This window comes from Anas platyrhynchos, chromosome 28, assembly GCF_047663525.1.
Source record: "Anas platyrhynchos isolate ZD024472 breed Pekin duck chromosome 28, IASCAAS_PekinDuck_T2T, whole genome shotgun sequence".
Taxonomy (NCBI): domain Eukaryota; kingdom Metazoa; phylum Chordata; class Aves; order Anseriformes; family Anatidae; genus Anas; species Anas platyrhynchos.
The window spans coordinates 2208595-2228391 of NC_092614.1; the positions used below are offsets into that span (position 1 = coordinate 2208595).

General features: G+C 70.4%; 1 protein-coding gene across 1 annotated transcript; it reads left to right on the forward strand.

The window, feature by feature from the left end:
* The first annotated feature begins 4203 nt into the window (after positions 1-4203).
* THRA (thyroid hormone receptor alpha) lies at positions 4204-18110 on the forward strand. The gene is given in 11 exon segments (XM_072028688.1): positions 4204-4363; positions 10313-10378; positions 10908-11120; positions 12357-12418; positions 13598-13698; positions 13789-13936; positions 14527-14732; positions 15171-15317; positions 15406-15664; positions 17846-18058; positions 18061-18110. Coding segments are annotated over 9 exon segments (1224 nt in total). The 5' UTR covers positions 4204-4363; positions 10313-10378; positions 10908-11067; the 3' UTR covers positions 18096-18110.
* Positions 18111-19797: the final 1687 nt, after the last annotated feature.

Here is a 19797-nt window from a genome sequence, read left to right on the forward strand (position 1 = left end):
ATCTTGGCGCCCGCCAGCAAGCCGCGCGCTGATTGGGCGGCGGGGGGCGGCGGGGCGCGGGGGCTGCTGGGAGATGTAGTTCTTTTGGGAGGGGGGGGTAAAGCGGTGTGCATCTGGGCGTGCAAACACGGGGGGTGCAAGCACGGGGGGTGCAAGCAGGGCTGCAAACGTGAAGGGTCTGAAGGCGTGGCAAGCACCGCGTGCAAAGGCGTGGGGTGTGCACACGGGGGGTGAAAACACAGGGTGGGCGTGCAACTGCAGCAGTGCAGTGGGGACGTGCGTGTGTGCGCGTGCAAGGGTGTGCAAGAGTGTGCACTGGTGTGCAAGGGTTTGCAAGGATGTGCATGGGTGTGCACGGGTGTGCAAGGGTGTGCAAGAGTGTGCATGGGTGTGCATGGGTGTGCAAGGATGTGCATGGGTGTGCAAGGGTGTGCAAGGGTGTGCATGGGTGTGCACGAGTGTGCACGGGTGTGCACGGCTCCTGGGGGTGTGCACGCCTTGGTGCACGGCGGGGGGTCCGTGCACACGCGTGTGAGCTCGGGGGCAGACAAGCAGGGAGCTGCCTGCGTGTGCAGGGACACGCGTGTGCGTGTGCAAGTGTGCAGGTGTGCACAGCCCCCCGTGCACACTCGGCCCCCCCCGCGCCCCCCAGCCGTGCCCGCACCCCCCCGCCTTGGCAGCACCCCGCAGCAGCCGCCCCCTCCCCGGCTGCGCCAAAACCAACCCAAAAACACCCGATTCCCGCCGCCCATCGCCATGGCAACGGGCAGATGGGGAGTGGGTGCTGGGGGGGGGGGCTGCACACTAAGGGGGGGGGGCCCTGAGCCCCGAGCCCCCCCATTGAATCCCCATCAGCGGCACAAAGCCCCCCAGCGGCCTACAAGGGGGTCCCCATGGCAGCAGCCGCCCTCGGGTGGGCTCACAGCCCCCCCCTCTTAATTTTGTGCCCCCCCCCCGCCTCATTTTGTGCCCCCCAGGCCCTGGGGGGGGTCTCGGTGGCCCCTTAATGCCCCCGTTAATCATTCATGGGGCCGGGGAGGCCGCAAATCCCCCGGGAGCCGCAGCCGGGATTAGGCGGGCGAGCTGAGGCCCAGCCGGCGGCGTGAGGCCCCGGACCCCCGCCTTGGGGAAGGGGGTGGGATAAAAAATAAAAAATAAAAGTGTGGGGGGGACACACACCCGGCCCCTATTCATGAGGACGGATTTCCTGTGCCGAGGACGGGGATGAAGCCAAGGGGGGGTCCCCACAGCTGCTTGGTGTGTGTGGGGGGGAGGTAACCAGACCCTTGGAGCCCCCCCGGGTGTCAGCCCCCCGTCCCGTGGGAACCCCCCCAGCACCCAAAGTTGTGCCCCCCACCCTATAAAGCACCCCCACGGATCCATGAGGGGCTCTGTGTGTGGGGGGGGGGATGGGGGGGTCCATTTTAGCCCCCCCCTCAGTGTGGGGAAGGCGCCGCCGAGGCCTTGGCAGGGCGCCCCCGGCACAGCTGCCTCCAGCCGGGGGGGGGGCCGGATGGGGCCGGGGCCGTTCCCAGCACCCCAAACTGTGAGGGGGGGGGGAATGTGAAAGGGTGGGGGCACCCAGCCCCCGCTGCTGCTTCCCACCCCCCCCCACGGTGGCGTTTTATGGGGTGGGAAGGACGGGATGCAGCGGGGAGGGGGGGCGCAGGCCGGGTTGGGGACCCCCCCCCCATGGGGATTCTGGGCTCGGCGTCACCCCCAGCATGGGAGAAAAATTAAGGGGGGGGTCCCGGGGGGGGGGGCTGCTGTGTGCTGCCAGTTCGGGCTAAATATCCTAAATATAGCGGGGGGAATGTTAATGAGCTGGTTCCGGCCGGCTGCACCGCGGCCCCTCCACATCCCGGGGGGGTCCTCACCCCAAATGGGGCCGGGGGGGGGGGACGGGGGGGGGCTGTGGGGGCAGCTGGGTGCAGCAGGGGGCTGAGATCAGGCATCAAACCCATGGATGAGGAGGGGGCAGGATGCAGGGACCCCCCCACCCCACCCCACCATGGCCCTGCCTCAGTTTCCCCTTTGGGGTGGGGGCCCCTGGGGGGGGGGCACGGGCTGGGGGCAGCCAAGCTCAGCCCGGCCCCGGCCTTATCGCGGGCAGACGGTGCTGGTGGAGGGGGGGGGGCCATGGGTGTGCTGTGTTTGCTGAGGATAAAGTGTACGGCGGGGCACCCGCGCCCCCACCCTGCCACGCTGGCGGCCCCGCTGGCTGGGGGTGTGAGGAGGGGGGGGCGTTAAGGGAGGGGGGGGCATGGGAATTGGGGGGGGTTACGGGGCTGCGGGGACAAGGGGTAATGGGGACTGGGGGGGTCACAGGGCCATGGGGACTGGGGGTGGGGGGGTTGCAGGGTCATGGGGACCGGGGGGGGTCACAGGGCAATGGGGACCAGGACCAGGGGTAATGGGGACTGGGGGGGTCACAGGGCCATGGGGACTGCGGGGGGGGAGGTTACAGGCCATGAGGACCAAGGGTAATGGGGACTGGGGGGGTCACAGGGCCATGGGGACTGCGGGGGGGGGGGTGTTGCAGGGCCATGTGGACCAGGGGGCACAGGGTCTCGGGGGGGGGTCACAGGGCCATGGGGACCAAGGGGAATGGAGACTGGGGATGGGGGGGGGCACAGGGCCTTGGGAACCAGGGGGTCACAGGGACCTGGGGGGGGTGGGTTACAGGGCTATGGGGACTGGGGGGGGGTCACAGGGCCATGGGGACCAGGGGGAATGGGGACTGCGGGGGGGCACAGGGCCATGGGGAGCAGGGGGGCTATGGGGACCTCAGGGACCAAGGGTGGGGGGCAGTGGGGGCACCCACCCTCAGCCCAGCAGCGGGGGGGGGGCTGGGGGCTGCTCTGGGTGCCGTTGGGCCACGGGGACCCCACCCTGGGGCCCCCCCTCCCCTGGGTGCCCCCGTCCTTTGGGGGGGTGCAGGGGGGGGGCACACGCCATGCCAGCAGCCCTTCAAACCTGGGCATTATGGGATGTGTAGTCCTGGGGGGGGGGGGGGGGGGCTGAGCGCGGGGGCTGCTGGGAAGGAGCCGGGGTGGGACAGGAGGGGGGGTTCTGGGGGGGGGGTGACCCCAGCGTCACCCCTGGTGACCCCCGTGGGCCTCGAGTGCCCGTGGCCATCCCTGGCCCCCAAATTCCTGCTGCACAGCGGGGCCCTGGCCCCACAGCCCCCCCCCACCCCACAGCCCCCCGCCCCACAGCCCCCACAGCCCCTGTAATGGGGGCCAGATCCTGCCTGTTGGGGGGGGGGGGGCACAGCAGGGGGGCCCTGGGTTGCCACGCAGCCCCTTGCCCACACCCAGGGCCTGCTGCCTGCTGCCTCCCCCCAGCACCCTTGGGCAGGGTCCCCAGGACCCCCCCGCAGGCACCATCCCCAGGACCCCCCCGTGGACACCATCCCCAGGACCCCCCCATCCCCAGCTGTGTCCCCATGTCCCCATCCCCCCTGTGGACGCTGCCCCCAACCCCCCCCAGTCCCCAGCCCCAGCCCCCTGTGGTCCCCAACAGTGTCCCCACGTCCCCATGGGACCCCCCCAGCCCCCCCCCCGGCTCTGTCCCCCCCCTCAGCCCCGAGCCCCCCCACTCCGTTCGGGCCCCTCCCCAGCTCTCCGCAGGCACCGTCCCGGTCCCCTCACCCCTGCCCCAGCCCCACGGCCGCTGTCCCCCCTCAACCCCCCCCCTTCGGTCCCTGTCCCCCGTGGGCACCCACGCGGGACCAACCCCAACCCTGGGGGCTGCGGGGGGGGGGCACGGGGCGCGCGCAAAGAGGCGCGCACGGGGGGCGCGCAAGGGGCGCACGGAGGCGCACGGGGAGCGCGCACGGAGCACGAGGAGCGCACGGGGAGCGCGCACGGAGGGCGCAGGGGGCGCGCAGGGAGCGCACGGAGGCGCACGGAGCGCGCGCGGGGAGCGCGCAAAGAGCACGGGGAGCGCGCACGGAGCAAGGGGAGCGCGCAAGGAGCACGGGGAGCGCGCACGGAGCGCGCGAGAGCGCACGGGGCGCGCGCAAAGAGCGCGGAGAGCGCACGGGGAGCGCACGGAGGCGCACGGCGCCGCGCAAGGAGGGCGCAGGGAGCGCGCAGGGAGCGCGCAAGCGGGCGCGGCGGCGGCGGCGGCGGCTGCAGGGAGCGGCTGCGGCCGGCGGAGGGGGCTGCGGCCGCGGCGGAGCGGGCGGGCGGGCGGCGCGGCGGGGCCGGGGGAGGAGCCAGGCGCCGTCGGTCGCCGCCGCCGCCGCTGCCGCCGCCGCCGCCGCTGCCGCTGCGCCCCGCTCGGCTCCGCTCCGCGCCCCCCGCTCCGCGCCCCCGGCCCCTCCGCCACCGCCGCCGCCACCGCCGCCGCCGCCCAGGTACGGCCCCGAGGGGGCCCCCCCGCCGCCGCCCCCCCCACCCCCTCCCGGCCCCGCCGCGGCCCCGGTTGTTTACCGAGGGCCCGCGGCCCCCGGGCGCCCCCGGCTGAGCCCGGGCGCAGGTCGGGCCGTGCAATGGGGAGGGGGTGGGGGTGGGAGGGGAGGGGGGTTGCGCGGGGGCTCCCCCCGGCCCAGCGCGCACCGGGAGGCGAACTGCGGGTGAATATAAAAATAGCAAATTTTTAAATTATTTTTTATTATTTTTTTTTTTTTTTGTGAAAAAATCCGGCTGTTCTGCACGGGAGGGGGGGGCCTCCAACCTCCCTCTGCCCTGCCTTGCGCCCCCCCCCCTCCCACTCCCCTCTTTTTATCCCCCCCCCCTCTCCTGCACCGCTCGGTGCTGCAGCGCGGGGCTGCCCGGGGGGGGGGGGGGGGGCACAGCCACTGCCCACCCCCGCTGGGTGTGTGTGTGTGGGGGGGACACACAACGGCGCCGCCAACCGAGGGGGGGGCCACGCACGGCGCAGCTCCCCCCCAGCCCCTCGGCGGCTGCGTGGCTGCGGCGTGGCGTGGCCGTGGGCCTGCACCGTGGCTGCACGGTCACCGACGGCCACGGGGCTGCAGGGACCCGTGGCCGTGCCGTGGCCGTGCCGTGGCCACGGTGCTGCAGGGAGGCCGTGGCCTGGCCGTGGTGGTGGTGCCGTGGCCCACCGTGGCGGCGGTGGGGCCGTGGCCGTGCCCCGTGGCCGTCCCCGCCCCGCTCTTGGCAGGCGGCGTCAGGAATGCATTTAATATTTTTGATTTTTTTTTTTTTTAATTTCTGATTTTTTTTTTCTCTCTCTGCTGGAGGGAGAGAGCGCCCTTTTTTTTTTTTTTTTTTTTTCTTTTTTTTTTGGTGGTGTTTGTTTGGTTGCGCTGCTTTACGCCGGGGTGGGGGCGTCCACGGCACGGGCAGGGACGGGGACACCGACGGGCCGTGGCCGTGCCCGTCGGGGTGCCCCCACGAGCGGGGCCGAGGGGCGTGGCGGGGCCTTGCCCTCCCCAAACCCGCCCCGGCCTCCCCGGGCACGCCGCCTCCCGATTCGGAGAGGAGAGAGGGGGGGGCAAGCGGCCTCGTCCCCCCAACCTGACCAGAAGCGTGGTGGTGGGACCTCTGGCCACGGTGCCACCACCGGGGCGTGTGCCACGGTGCCGGGCCTGGCTCCGGTGCAGCCCCCGGTGCTCTGGGGGGAAACTGAGGCAGGGCAGCCGGGCGCCGCGGCCAAGGTCACCCCGGGCGGCCGAGCTGAGCCGCGCTCGCTCGGGCCTCCGGCACGACCTCGTCGCCAGCTGTGCCGCGCCGAGCCGTGCCGGGCGCGTGCCAGGCAGCGCCGGGGCGTGCGGCCGCAGCGGTGTCCCCCCCGCGGCACCGCGCCGACCTTCGGCGGTGGCCACGGCTGCCGTGACCCCCGCGGGGCTGACACCGCCGTGACCGGCAGCGGGGCCGGGGAGGGGCAGGGGGGACACGACCCGGGCTCAGCCTCACCCCGCTTGACCTCCGCCGGTGCCAGCCCTGGCGCCGCCCGCCCCGTGGCCTCCCTGCGTGCCGGGGACCCCCGCGGCTCGGCGCGGGGCGGGGGCCGGTGGCGGCGCAGCCGTGCGGCACGGCAGGCCCCGGTGGAACCAGTTTGGGGAAGGCTTCTCCCGCTCGCTCACTCGCTCGACGCCACGATCCCTCCCCCCCCCCGCCCCGGGGGGTCTTGGCGCAGGGTGGGGGCGCACTGGAAGGGTTCGGCTCCCCCCCTGCTGTCGTTGTGCAGCTGCCCGTGCCCCCCTGCTGCTCCCATCGGGGTGCCCCCCCCCAACACTGCTGGTGCCGGGGTCCCTGGGCGGGTGCACGGTGCTGCTGGGGGTGGGGGCGCAGCCTGACGCTCCCTCGCCCCCCCCTCACTGCTGCGCTGACCTTTGCAGAGCCACGGCGCTGCCGCCCTGCACGCAGCGGGGGGTGTGGATGTGGGGGGGCTGGGGGGCACAGCCCTGGGGTGCCCGGTGCGGTGTCGGGGTGCTGGCTGCCCCCACAGCCCCGGTGCGGGGCCGGATTTGTGCCAAACTCCCCCCCCTCCCCGCTCACCCCTTGGAACCCCAGGGAGGGGGTCGGGTGTCCCCCCCCGCGGACCCCCCGCCCACCCTTGCAGGCGTGGGGTGCTGCGTGGCGGCGGGCGCACCTCCCTGTCCCCGTCCCTTCCTGGGGGGGCCGCGGCACCAGGAAGCGGCCCCCTCCCCGCCTCGCCACGCACTTTCCCGGGGCAAGCGAGCTGCGGCTGGCGGCAAAGCCTGGAGCAGCTGCGGGCGGGCGGAAGGACGGGACGGCAGCTCCGGGACCCCCCCCTCCCCGGTGCCCCCCCCCAAGCCACGGAGCCGTGCAGCCGTGGGGCTCGGGGCTGTGTTGTCGAACGCCCGACAGGCGGAGCCGGGCACCGGGATCCTCTCCCCGAGGAGCAGGAGGAGCGACGGGCATTGCGGGGAGGGCGAAGGCGGGCATGGGCAGGGTGCCCGGTGGGGCGCACCGTGGCTCCGTGGGTCCCTGGCACGGTGGTGGTGGCACGGTGGTGGCATCGCCTGGCACGGTTTGGGTGCTCAGCGCCCCCTTTTCCAGCTCCCGGTGGTGGGGACACCGTGGGGACCGTCCCCTTCCCGGGCTGGGTGCCCCACGCCAGGCTGGGTGCCCCGCGCCCCCCCGGCGATGCCGACCCCGGGGCGCCTCGTGGCAAGGTGGTTGCCAACAGCCCCCTTCCGAGCAGGGGGGGCCCACGGGAGGGATCGCAGGAGTCGTCCCCCTCCTGCCCCCCCCCCCATCCCCCGCCCGGTGCACGTGAACCGGAGCCCCCGCTCCTCTCCCCGATTTAGCAACGTCCCCATGCCCGTGCCAAGCTCCCGCCCCGCGGCGCTGAGAATAGCTCCCCCGGCGTCCCGCGGCACGCGCGGGGCTCGGCCCCAACACAGCCTCCCCGGGGAACAGGGGCACCCCACGGGGCCACCCCATGAGCCCCGTCCGTGGGTGCTCATCACACGCCAGCCACCCGGGGTCCCCGTGGGGCGTCCCGTGTGTGTGGGGGGGCCGGGGCACGGCTGACCCCGGTGTGACGGTGACACCGGGCACGGCCATGGGGACATGGTGGGGAGCAGGGATCCGGCCTCATCCTGCCACGCACGGTGTGGCTGCTGAGCGGATCCCGCTGCCTGGTGCTGGTGGGATGGAGAAACTGAGGCACGGCTGGACGGGGCCATGCAGGGCCAGCAGGATCAGGAGCCAAAGCCTCTGCCTCGTCCCGGCTGCGCACCTGAGTGCCACGGGCAGGAGCGGGCGGCACGGGCTCGGCTCGAGGCTCCCGGAGCCCCGTGGGGTTTGGGGTGGCCGTGCTGGCAGGGATTGAGGTCGTGGCTCAGCCGGGCAGGTCCCCGTGCCACGATCCAGGACCTCTCAGAGGTGCGAGGACACCAGGAGCCGTGTCACCGTCCCCAGGGCCACCCGCCCTCGCTCGGTGGGCGCTGCTGAACCCCACGGGGTGCCCAGATCCCAGTGCTGGGGTGCGGAGCCCGGCTCAGCCACCCCCCCCAACCCATCCCACGGCCCTGCCCTGATCCCCACCTGGGGGTCCCCCGCGCGCGGCTCCCCTGTGCCATGGGGCGGGCGCCCTGATGTCAGGCCCATGGCATCCCCCCGCGCTCGGGCTGCCCAGCTGCTGCGCATGCCTGGGATTCCTGCGGCCTCCAGTCACGGCAGCGGGGCCGCCGAGCACCCGCAGCACCGGGCACCGCGCGCCGGCGGGGCCGGGAGGTGGCACCGGGCACGAGGGCGCACGCATGGCACAGGGTGCGCCCGTGCACGTGAACGCCGGCGTGTGCAGGGTGCAGGGTGCAGGGTGCCGTGCCGGGTGCCCTGCGCCTGGCCCCGTGGCCACGGCACGGTCCTGCCGCCGGCACCGCTGGGCTTCTCCCGGTGTCACCGTGCTGGTGCCCGCTGCCACCCGGTGCCGTGTGTGGGTGCCCAGCCGGTGGCGAGCCGCTGGGGTTGCCCGCGGCGCCCTGCCCCCCCCATCCCCGGTGCTAATCACGCTAATTGGCACCCCGGCTAAAGCGCTTAGGCCCTCACCTCCCTGACCCAGATAGCAGCTGGCCAGGGGGAGGGGGCGCACGGGACCCCCGGGGCCCATCTGTGCCGGGGACAGGGACACCGACGGCGGCCCCCAGGGCGGCTGCACAGTGGGCTGGAGGCAGCCGGTGCCCGCTGGGCGTCCCAGTGCCGGGCTGGGGGGGGTCCTTGGCTGCCCCCATCCCATGGGATCGGGGTGCTCGGTGCCCCCCGTGCGCTGCAGCCGGCTCCTGCCGCTGGCCCAGCCCCGGACTTTGTCCCCGGGTTGTTTTCCATCGCGTGCGCAACCGCCCGACTCAGCAAAAACACTGCCCTGGGCGTGGGGCTGGGCTGGGGGGGGGCACGGGTGGGGGTTCCCCCCACTCCCCTCACTCCCTCCCCATGGGTGCTGCGCCCCTGCTCTGCCTCCAGCCCCCTCCCGCCCAGCCCAGCGAGGTGGGGACCCGCGGTCACGGTGCCACCGGTGCCCAAGGTGGTGCGGGGGGGGGGGGTGTTGAGGGGGGGGCTGAGACCCGGCCACGCTCATTGCACGTGTCCCGCAGCGCAGGAGGGCCGCCTCCCGCCCATCCCTCTGTCTGTCCGTCTGTCTGTCTGTCTGTGATTCCTCGAGCTGAGGGTTCCTGGAGCAGCTCCACGCCCTCGGCCCCGAGCCCTGGGGGTGCCACCGGGCCCCATTTTGGGGTGTCTTGGATTGGGGGGGGGGCTCAACGGTGCAGGCAAGCCCCAAATTAGCAGCGTTAAGCCCCTCGGTTTGATGCCCAAAGGGGGAAACTGAGGCAGCGGGGGGCTTTTTGGAGCTGGGGGGGGGGGAAATGGGGCAGCCACGGTGCAGCCTCCCCGTGCGCGCACCCAGCGGGTTGGGGCTCTGCAGGCGCCGAAGGGGGGGGGGTCCCGGGGCAGGGGAATGGGGGGGGGGGGCCGTGCCCAGCGGGGCCGCGCAGCGCTGGCGCCCGGCCAGTGCCTATACTTGGAAGTCTCGGCGCGGCGTTCCCATATGGAACAAACATTTGCTGCAGCCCCCGGCCGCGCGCCCGCTCTATAGGTACCGCCCGCGGCCGGCCCCAAAGCCTGGCCTGGAGCAGCAGCCAGGAGCCCCCCCCCCCCAAAAAAAAAAATAAAATAAAAAAAAAAAAAATCAGGGTGCCCCCCCTCTGTGTGAGGGTTTCGGGGGGTGCGGGGGGGCCCCACGGTGCCTCGTTGTCCCCGCGGTGCCGTTGGCTCCCCCGCTGCACCCCGTGTGCCGCGTGCCAGCACCCATGGGCGCAGCATCCCGCACCCCCCGTGGTGGCGGTGGTGGTGGCGTGGCCGGGCTTCCCCGGCTGGAGGGGGGCCAGGGGGGTGAAAGGGGGGGGAAATTGGGGAGGGTTGGGGGGGGGAGGGAGCAGTATAGGAGCCCCGGCTGCGCCACCGCCGCTGCGCTTGAAATCCGCCGGAGGAATTTCTGCCGCGGCCAAGACAAACGTGACCTACTTTCTGCCTGTCCCCGCACGGAGCCGAGCAGCCCCAGGGCCGGGCACGGCGCCCACCCGGCGCGGGTTGGGGGCCCCGGCACCGCCACCAACCCCCCCCCCCCTTTGCTTTTGTGGGGAGGGGGCTGGAGGGGATTGGGGGGCACCGGGGGGAGCTGAGCGTGGGGCTCCCCGGTGCTGGGTGGGTGAGATGGGTGCTGGGTGCCCCTGGGGGTGTGGGGGTGTTGGGGGGGGGGGGGTGTACGCCTCTGCTTCCCTATTGTGCTGTGGGTACATTTTGGGGAGGGGGGGGTCACACGGATGTGGGGGTGCCCCCCCCCCGGCCCCACCGGTGCCGTCTCTTTGCAGCAGGAGCGCTCGCGGAGGAGGCATCGCCCGGCACCGCCCCGGCGCCCCCCGGCGCCCCCCACCCCCGTGAGTGCACCCCCCCCACCCCAACCCCAACCCGCTCAGCACCCAGCGGGGGGGCCCAGCACCCCCTCACCGCTCGGGGAGGGGGGGGCTCAGCACCCCCCCTGCGGCCCTGCCCCACGGCTGTGTGCAGCACCTGCACCCCCACGCACGCTCCCTCTCCGTCCTGCGCCCTTGCCCCTCCGTGCACGCCCCGCGTGCTTTGCACGGCCCTGCACGCTCGTGCACGCCCCTGCACACCCAACGTGCTCTTGCACGCCCCCCCCCCCAGCCCTGCACACCCCCCCCACGTGCTCCTGCACAGCACCCTGCAAGCCCTCGCTCGCTCCACGTGTTCTTGCACGCCCCTCGCGCTCCCACCCGGCCCTGCACGCCCTTGCACACCCTGGGCGCTCTCCAGCAGCCTTGCACGCTCTTGCACGCTCCCCCCCCCCACGTGCTCCTTGGGGGGGGGGGGGGGGGGGGTTGCACGTGCCCCCCCCACCCCACACCTCTCGTGGGTTCAGTGGGCGCCGTGGGTTTGTCTCAGCAGGGTCCCCCCCCTATCCCCGGGATGCTGCGCGGCGCTGAGCACTGAGGCGGGCGCCATGGGGCGCGCGTCGTAGCCCCCCGCCGTGGCCCCCCCTGCGCGTGGCACCGGTGGCGGAGCCCACTCGGTCGGTGCTGGGCGCTCCTTGATGGAATTGCGGTGAATGGAACAGAAGCCCAGCACCCTGGACCCGCTGTCGGAGCCAGAGGACACCCGGTGAGCCCCCCCGGGCACGGCTGCGGTGACCCCCCGCTGTCCCCATGTGTCCCCAGTGCCCCCCGTGCCCTTCCGTGTCCCTGTGCATCACACCGTGTCCTGGTGCCCCTTTATGTCCCCGTGCCCTTCTGTGTCCCCGTGCCCCCGTGCCCTGCGCATCACCCGGTGTCCCGGTGCGTCCCCGTGCCCGGTGTCCCCGGGTGTCCCCGTGCCCCGGGTGTCCCAGTGCCCTGCATCTCCCCGGTGTCCCCGTGCGTCCCCGTGCACACGCGTGTCCCCACGCCCACTGCATCCCTGTGCACACGTGTCCCCGTGCCCACCCCCGTCCCCGTGCCCACTGTGTCCCCCGTGCCCCAAAATACCCCTGTGCGCACCCCCGTCCCCATGCCCCTGTGTCCCCGTGCCCCTCGGTGCCCCCCAGCCGTCCCCGCACCCCATCCGTGCCCGTGCCCCACACCCGTGCCCTCTCCCCCCGCCTGCTCACACCTGCCCCCCCCACTCCGGGCCCCCAGCCGCTGCCGCCCCCCCAGCCTGGGCCCCCCAGGGCCCTGCCAGCACCCGGGGCTATTTCGGGCGCGCGGCGGCGGCCGCTCACGTGCCCGGGGGGAGCCAGGCTCGGGGTCACCTTGGGCTGGCGCCCCGTGGCCCCCCCTCGACACCCAGCCCCGCTGCCTTGGCGGGGGCCTCCGGGGCACCCCTGGGTGCTGCCCCCACCCCTCCAAGCGGGTGCGGTCCCCAATGGTGCTGGGACCCCTCCTGCCCCCCCCTCCCCACCCGGATCCGGGCGCCTCCGGCACTGCGCCGGTGCAGGAGGGGGGGGGGGGGGCGAGGGCGGACCCCCGCCGCCGCCCATTGGCGCAGCCCCTCTGATGTCACTTCCCCGCTGAGCCAAAAGGACATTTTGTCTTTGACTGTAATGAGCCCCCTCCCCCACCCTTCCCTTCCCCTCCCCCACCCCCCCAAGCCTCAGCGCGCCCCCCCCCCAACAATCCCACCCACCCCACCCAAGCGATGCCGTGCCTCGTATCGGGGGTCCCTGGGGGCTCCGCGGCACCCTGGTGTCCCCCCCCCTTTCCATGGGGCGGTGCCCCCCCAACCCCCCGGTCCCCACGCGTGGAATCAGCCCCATCCCGGCCCCCCCAGGACCCCCGGGTGAGGGAGGGGTGCCCAGGCTTGGGGGGGGGGAAGGGGGGGGCACGGGGACACGGTGCCAGCGCTCCCCGTCCTGTCCCGCAGGTGGCTGGATGGCAAGCGCAAAAGAAAGAGCAGCCAATGTTTGGTGAAGAGCAGCATGTCAGGTACGGGGCCCCCCCCCCGGGACCCCCCCCACCCCACCCCCCGTGGCCCCTAGGGCACCTCCCCACGTCCCTCCGGCACCCTGCTGGGGTCCCTGAGCCACCCCCGGGGGTCCCTTGGGTGTCCCGCGTCCCTCCTGGAGACCCCGGGGTCCCCAAGGTGCCGTGTGCCTCCGGGGGTCCCTGTGCACCCCACACCCCCCAGGGGTCCCCAGCACTTTGCTGGGCACCCCAGGGTCCCCGGGTGCCGTGTCCCTCCTGGGGACCCCGGGGGTCCCCAGCACCCCACATCCCTGCTGGCCACCCCAAGCGTCCCCCGGCCACCCCATGTCCCCTCCTGGCACCCCAAGGGTCCCCCAGGCTCCCCATGTCCCCTTGTGGGACCCCAAACATCCCCCAGTCCCCCAGTCACCTCATATCCCCCCCCCAGGACCACAAGCGTCCCTGTGCCCCCCGTGTCCCTGCTGGCACCCCGGGATCCCGGAGCACCCCAAGGCTCCCCAGCACCCCGTGTCCCCATGGGGTGCCCCCCCCATATCCCAGCAGCCGTGGCGTGGGTCGGGCCGGCGCTATCGGGGCCAGCAGCACCATGGTGGGGGGGGTGGGGGGAGATAAGGGGGGCCCGGCCGGGCGCTGACCCCAGGGCTGGGCACCCAGCCCTGCCCCATTCCCCAGCGGGGAGCGGCCGGCGCCGGCGGGATCCGGGAGAGAGGGGAGGGGGGGGTGGGAAGGAGAAGGAGGTGGGGGGGGGGGAGGTTGGGGGTCAGCCCCTCCCCCACCCTGCACCGCTCTCCCCTCCCCTTCCCTGTGTTGATGTGGGGGGGTCCCGGAGTGGGGGGGTTGCTCCGTGCCTCAGTTTCCCCATGAGGCCGGTGATGGGGGGGCACCCAGCCCTGTGGACCCCGGACAATAGCGGGGACAGTGGGCCATTGTGCAGCGGGGGGGACACCCCCCCCCCACCACCACAGCCGGCTGGGGAGCCGGATAATGGGAGCTTTATTGCCACGGGGGGCACGGGCAGCCCCCCAGCCCCCCCTCACCCCCCCCAGCCCTTAACCCTTCCTCTGCCGGCACTTCCTGCAGCCGGGAGAGGAAAGGGGGGGGGGTAGCAGGAGGAAACGGAGGGGGGCGAGGGGAAACTGAGGCACGGGGGGGGGGTCCCTGACGCGTGGTGTCCCGCAGGGTACATCCCTAGTTACCTGGACAAAGATGAACAGTGCGTGGTGTGCGGGGACAAAGCCACCGGCTACCACTACCGCTGCATCACCTGCGAGGGCTGCAAGGTGAGGCTTTTGGGTGAGCTGGGGGGGTGTAGGGGGGGGTACCCGAAATTTGGGGAGGGGGGGTCTCACCGTGTCCCCCCCCGCCCCCAGGGTTTTTTCCGGCGGACCATCCAGAAGAACCTGCACCCCACCTACTCGTGCAAGTACGATGGGTGCTGCGTCATCGACAAGATCACCCGCAACCAGTGCCAGCTGTGCCGCTTCAAGAAGTGCATCTCCGTGGGCATGGCCATGGACCGTGAGTGCGGGGGGGGCTGGGGGGGCGTCGAGCACGGCCAGAGGTGCTTGGGGGGGGGGCAAGTTGGGGGCCCGGAGTTAGCCATGGGGTGCACCAAGGTGCCCGGCACAGCTGGCGGTGCCGTGGGGTGCGCGGTGCTGCTGCAGGATCAGGTTGGGGTGCCAGGCATGGGGGGGTAGATTGGGGTGCCCCATGCAGCCGTGGGGTAGTTTGGGGTGCCCCCCATGGCTCCTAGGGCTGTGGGGGGCGTGGGGTGCTTGGTGCAGCCTCAGGACCAGCTTGGGGTGCCCGGCACGCCCCATGGTGCCAGGGGGCAGCTTGGGGTGCCCAGGACCAGGTTGGGGAGTACCCAACGGGTGCTGGGGGGCAGCTCGGGGTGCCTGGCACGGCCATGGGGCAGGTTTGGGACCACTGTGGGATCAGCTCGGGGTGCCCGCTGCAGCCCTGGGACAATTTGGGGTGCTCGGCACGGCCGGCGGTGCCATGGGGCAGCTCGGGGCACCCAGCAGGGCTTGTGGGGGGGGGGTGGCACTGGGAGCTCGGTGGGGACGGGTTTTTTGGGGCGTCCCCACTGACGGCAGCCCCGGCAGTGGTGCTGGACGACTCGAAGCGGGTAGCGAAGAGGAAGCTGATCGAGGAGAACCGGGAGCGGCGGCGCAAGGAGGAGATGATCAAATCGCTGCAGCACCGCCCCAGCCCCAGCGCCGAGGAGTGGGAGCTGATCCACGTGGTGACGGAGGCGCACCGCAGCACCAACGCCCAGGGCAGCCACTGGAAGCAGAAACGGAAATTCCTGGTGAGGGCACAGCCAGGGGGGGGGAACCCTGCGCCCACCCCCCGGCACCAGCACCGGGCACCGGGCACGGCACCGGCACCGGGCACAGCTGAGCCCCGGTGCGCTCGGTGCGCTCCCGGCAGGGGTCACGCTCCCGGTGTTGTCCCCTCCCCAAAAACACCCCCGGGAGTGGGGGCTTTGGGATGTCACCGCGTGTCCTTGAGCGCGTGGCCCCCGGGGAGGGTCAGGGGGGGTGCGGTGACCGAAGGGGACAGCTGTGCCCGCGGGGTGGCCCCGGCCCCATGGCGGTGCCGGGCACAGAGCTCCCTCTCCTGGCTGCCGCCCCGCCGGGCCCTGCCTCGGTTTCCCCAGGGGGGTGCGTGTGGGTAAAACGGGGTGGGGGGGGGTCACGGACACGGTGCCCCCAATCCGCCATCCGTCCCCCCCAACTCCCCCCAGCCTGAGGACATCGGCCAGTCGCCCATGGCCTCCATGCCCGACGGGGACAAAGTCGACCTGGAGGCGTTCAGCGAGTTTACAAAAATCATCACCCCGGCCATCACCCGCGTGGTCGACTTTGCCAAAAAACTGCCCATGTTTTCGGAGGTAAAGGGGAAAAAAGAGCTGCAACTGGGGGGAGGGTTGGGGGCCCCAAAAAAAAAAAAACCCCATCCGCTGACGCCGTGTCCCGCAGCTGCCTTGCGAAGACCAGATCATCCTGCTGAAGGGGTGCTGCATGGAGATCATGTCGCTGCGGGCGGCCGTGCGCTACGACCCCGAGAGCGAGACGCTGACGCTGAGCGGGGAGATGGCCGTCAAGCGCGAGCAGCTCAAGAACGGCGGCCTCGGGGTGGTCTCCGATGCCATCTTCGACCTGGGCAAATCCCTCTCTGCCTTCAACCTCGATGACACCGAGGTGGCCCTGCTCCAGGCCGTGCTGCTCATGTCCTCAGGTAAGGGCGCACGGCCCCTGGGGCGCCACGGTGCCCGGAGACCTGGAGTTTTGGGGGCGCACGGGGTGGGCATCCCAATGCCCACAGCCCTGGCATTTGGGGGTGCACAGGGTGGGCATTCCGCTGCCTGGAGCTCCAATATTTGGGGGTGCACAGGGTGGGCATCCCGATGCCTGGATTTCCAATATTTGGGGGCGCACGGGGCGGGCATCCCAATGCCCGATGCCCTGGTATTTGGGGGCGCACTTGGAGAGCATCCCAATGCCTGGAGTCCCAGTGTTTGGGGGTGCACAGAGTGGGCACCCCGGTTCCCAGAGCCCCAGCATTTGGGGGTGCAGAGGAAAGCATCCTAATACCCGGTGCCCCAGCATTTGGGGGCGCACGGGGCGGGCATCACAATGCCCGATGCCCTGGTGTTTGGGGGTGCACGAGGCAAGCATCCCGATGTCTGGAGCTCTGGTATTTGGGGGTGCACAGGGAGGGCATCCCAATGCCTGGAGTCCCATTGTTTGGGGGTGCCCAGAGCCCGAGTTTTTGGGGGCGCATGGGGTGGGCATCCCGATGCCCGGAGCTCTGGTATTTGGGGGTGCATGGGGTGGGTGTCCCAATGCCCAGAACCCTGGCATTTGGGGGTGCACAGAGCAGGCATCCTGACACCTGGAGCTCTGGTATTTGGGGGTGCATAGGGTGGGCACCCCATTGCCAAGAGCCTCATGGGGCACATGGGGTGGAGGTTCTGACGCCCAGAGCCCCGATATTTGGGGGTGCGTGGGGTGAGCACCTTGCCCAGAGCCCCGATATTTGGGGGTGTGTGAAGTGGGCACCCCAGTGCCCAGAACCCCAACATTTTGGGGAGTGTGGTGTGGACCCCTTGGGGCCCAGAGCCTCGGGTTTGGGGGAGCATGGAGTGAGCACCTTGACAGCAAGAGCCCCAATACCTGAGGGCACATGGGGTGGGTACCCCAATGCCCAGAGCCCCAACATTTGGGGCGCATGTGGGGCACCCCAATGGCCAGAGCCCCAATATCTGGAGGCACATGGGGTTAGCACCCTGATGTCCAGGTCCTGACGATTTGGGGTGCATGGGGTGGGCACCCCAATATGCAGAGCCCCAATATCTGAAGGCACATAGGTTGGGCACCCCAACACGCAGCTTCTCACCATTTGGGGTGCATGGGGTGAGCACCCTGATACCCAGAGCCCCAATATCTGGGGGCACATCAGTTGGGCACTGCAACACCCAGCTCCACATCATTTGGGGTGCATGGGGCCGGCACCCCAATACCCAGAACCTCAATATTTGGGGGCACATGGGGTTAGCCCCCTGATGCCCAGCTCCCTAGCATTTGGGGTGCATGGGGTGGGCACCCCAACACCCAGAACCCCAATATCTGTGGGCACATAGCTTGGGCACCATGACATGCAGCTCTCCAGCACTTGGGGTGTGTGGGGTGGGCACCCCAATGCCCAGAACCCCTATATCTGGGGGCACATAGCTTGGGCACCCCAACACGCAGCTCCCTAGCACTTGGGGTGCACGGGGTGGGCACCCCAATGCCCAGAGCCCCAATATCTGGGGGCACATCAGTTGGGCACCACAACACCCAGCTCCCCACTATTTGGGGTGCATGGTGCAGGCACCCCAATGCCCAGAACCCCAATACCTGGGGGCACATAGGGTGGGCACCCCAATGCCCAGAACCCCAATATTTGGGGGCACATGGGGTTAGCACCCTGATGCCCAGCTCCCTAGCATTTGGCGTGCATGGTGCAGGCACCCCAGTACCCAGAGCCCCAAATTTCTGGGGGCACATCAGTTGGGCACTGCAACACCCAGCTCCCCAGCATTTGGGGTGCATGGGGCAGGCACCCCAACACCCAGAACCCCAATATCTGTAGACACACAGCTTGGGCACCCTGACACGCAGCTCCCCAGCACTTGGGGTGTGTGGGGTGGGCACCCCGATACCCAGAACCCCAATATTTGGGGGCACGTGGTGTTAGCACCCTGATGCCCAGCTCCCCACTATTTGGGGTGCATGGGGTGGGCACCCCAATACCCAGAGCCCCAGTATTTGGGGGCACATGGGGTGGGCACCCCAATACCCATCTCCTTCGTGGCGCGTGATGCGAGCACCCCACAAACTCCCCCCCTCCCCAATTTTCCCACCCCCTTTGCAGACCGGACGGGGCTGATCTGCGTGGACAAGATCGAGAAGTGCCAGGAGACCTACCTGCTGGCGTTCGAGCACTACATCAACTACCGCAAACACAACATTCCCCACTTCTGGCCCAAGCTGCTGATGAAGGTGACGGATCTGCGCATGATCGGCGCCTGCCACGCCAGCCGCTTCCTGCACATGAAGGTGGAGTGCCCCACCGAGCTCTTCCCCCCCTCTTCCTCGAGGTTTTCGAGGACCAGGAGGTGTAGGGTGTCCCCCCCCCCCCCTCGGCTCACCACCACCACCACCACGGCCCCCCCCTCTCTCTCTTTCTGTGCCCCCTTCCCCAATTTTCTGCGCCCCCTCCCCAATTTTTCTTTTTTTTTTCTGCCCCCGAAGGTGGGCGAGGGCGGGCGGTGCTGCACCCGGGGAGGGGTTCAAACATGGGGGGGGGCACCACACATAGCAGGGCACGGTGGGGGGGGGCTTCGTGCCGCCGCTCGCACCCGGACCCCCGGCAGCCCCCCCCCCTAAACCCCCCCCCATCCCCATACCAGGGCCTTGATGCCAGCCCCCCCCCCCCCCTTTGCGCCCCCCCCGGACTTGACGAATTTTGTTTGTTTGCACAGGGAAGGGCCCCGACGGTCGAGCGTTTCCTTTATTGTTCTTCTCTTCTTAGATTATTATTTTTTGAAGCATTTATTTCCCTCCCTGAGAGGCTAAAATATTAAACTAACTGCACTTTGGAAGGAGAGGAGGAGGAGGAGGAGGAGGAGGAGGAGAGAGGAGGAGGAAGAGCAGAGGAGAGGAGGGGGCTGGGGGGGCTGCCCAGGGAGAGGCCGCCCCGGCCACGCGCACTTTGGGCCGGGCGGGGGCCAAATTTTTTTTGGGGGGGGGGGGACACCATAAGGGGAGGGGGTGGGGGGCAGCGAGGGGGACCCCAACCCTGCCATGGGGCACGGGGCCGGCGGCAGCCCCCGGCCCCCTCGCCGTGCCCGGCTGGGTGGGGAGGGACCCCCCCCACCATGCACCCCCCCACCCCACCCCAAGCCCTTTTTTGGGGCCGGATTCGGGGCTTTTTTTTTTTTTTTTTCTCTGTCCTTTTTTTTATTTTTTTTTTTAATTTTTTTGGGCTGAAAGGAGAGGGTTTTGTGCCAAGCGCGGGCGGACGGTGCGCGCTGCGGGCGGGGAGGGGGTGGGGGGGGGACGGGGGGGAAACACCCCCACCACCCCCCCCCCCAAAAAAAAAAAACAAACACCCCTTTTCCGTTGTCTCCCCACCCCCCCCGACCCCGTGTCGTCGTCCTTTTATTTGTCGTTTTCCGTAAAAAAAAAAAAAAAAAGAAAAAAATCCAAAAACCCAGAAAAAAGGAAAAAAAAGAAAAAAAAAAAAAAAACCCAAGTTGCAATGGCCCCGGAGGTGCCAGCACGGCGCGGCCCCCCCCTCACTGCACTACTGCCCCGGCCCCCCCCCAGCAGCAACAGCACTTCGGGGGGGGGGTGTGGGGGGGGCCCAGCACCCCCAGGGCAGCTCAGGGGGTGCCGGTGGGGGCTCGGCGCGGGGCAGGGCTGCGGGGGGGGGGGGCACTTTTAATGGTTTTATCACCTTTTTTCCTCCTCCCCCCCCCTCCCCCCCCCCCCCACGGATTTAGGTTTGTGAATTTTTTTCTTACCTCAGGCGGAGGCCGAGGGGGGGGCGCGGGGGCCGGGCGAGGCACGGCCGGCAGGCAGGCGGGCTGCCGGGGGGGGCCCATTTAAGCTAATATATATATATATATAAATATATATAAAATATATAATTTTTGTAATTAAAAAAAAAAAAAAATCTTTTTACGGGTCGTTTAAAAGCAGAAAATCCCAACACGAGACACTTCCTCCCCCCCTGGGGCTGGGGGGGGGGGCGTGTGGTTCCCCCCCCCTTGCCCGCTGCAGCTCCCCCCCCCCCATCCCTGCTGCTAGGGAAAGGGGGGG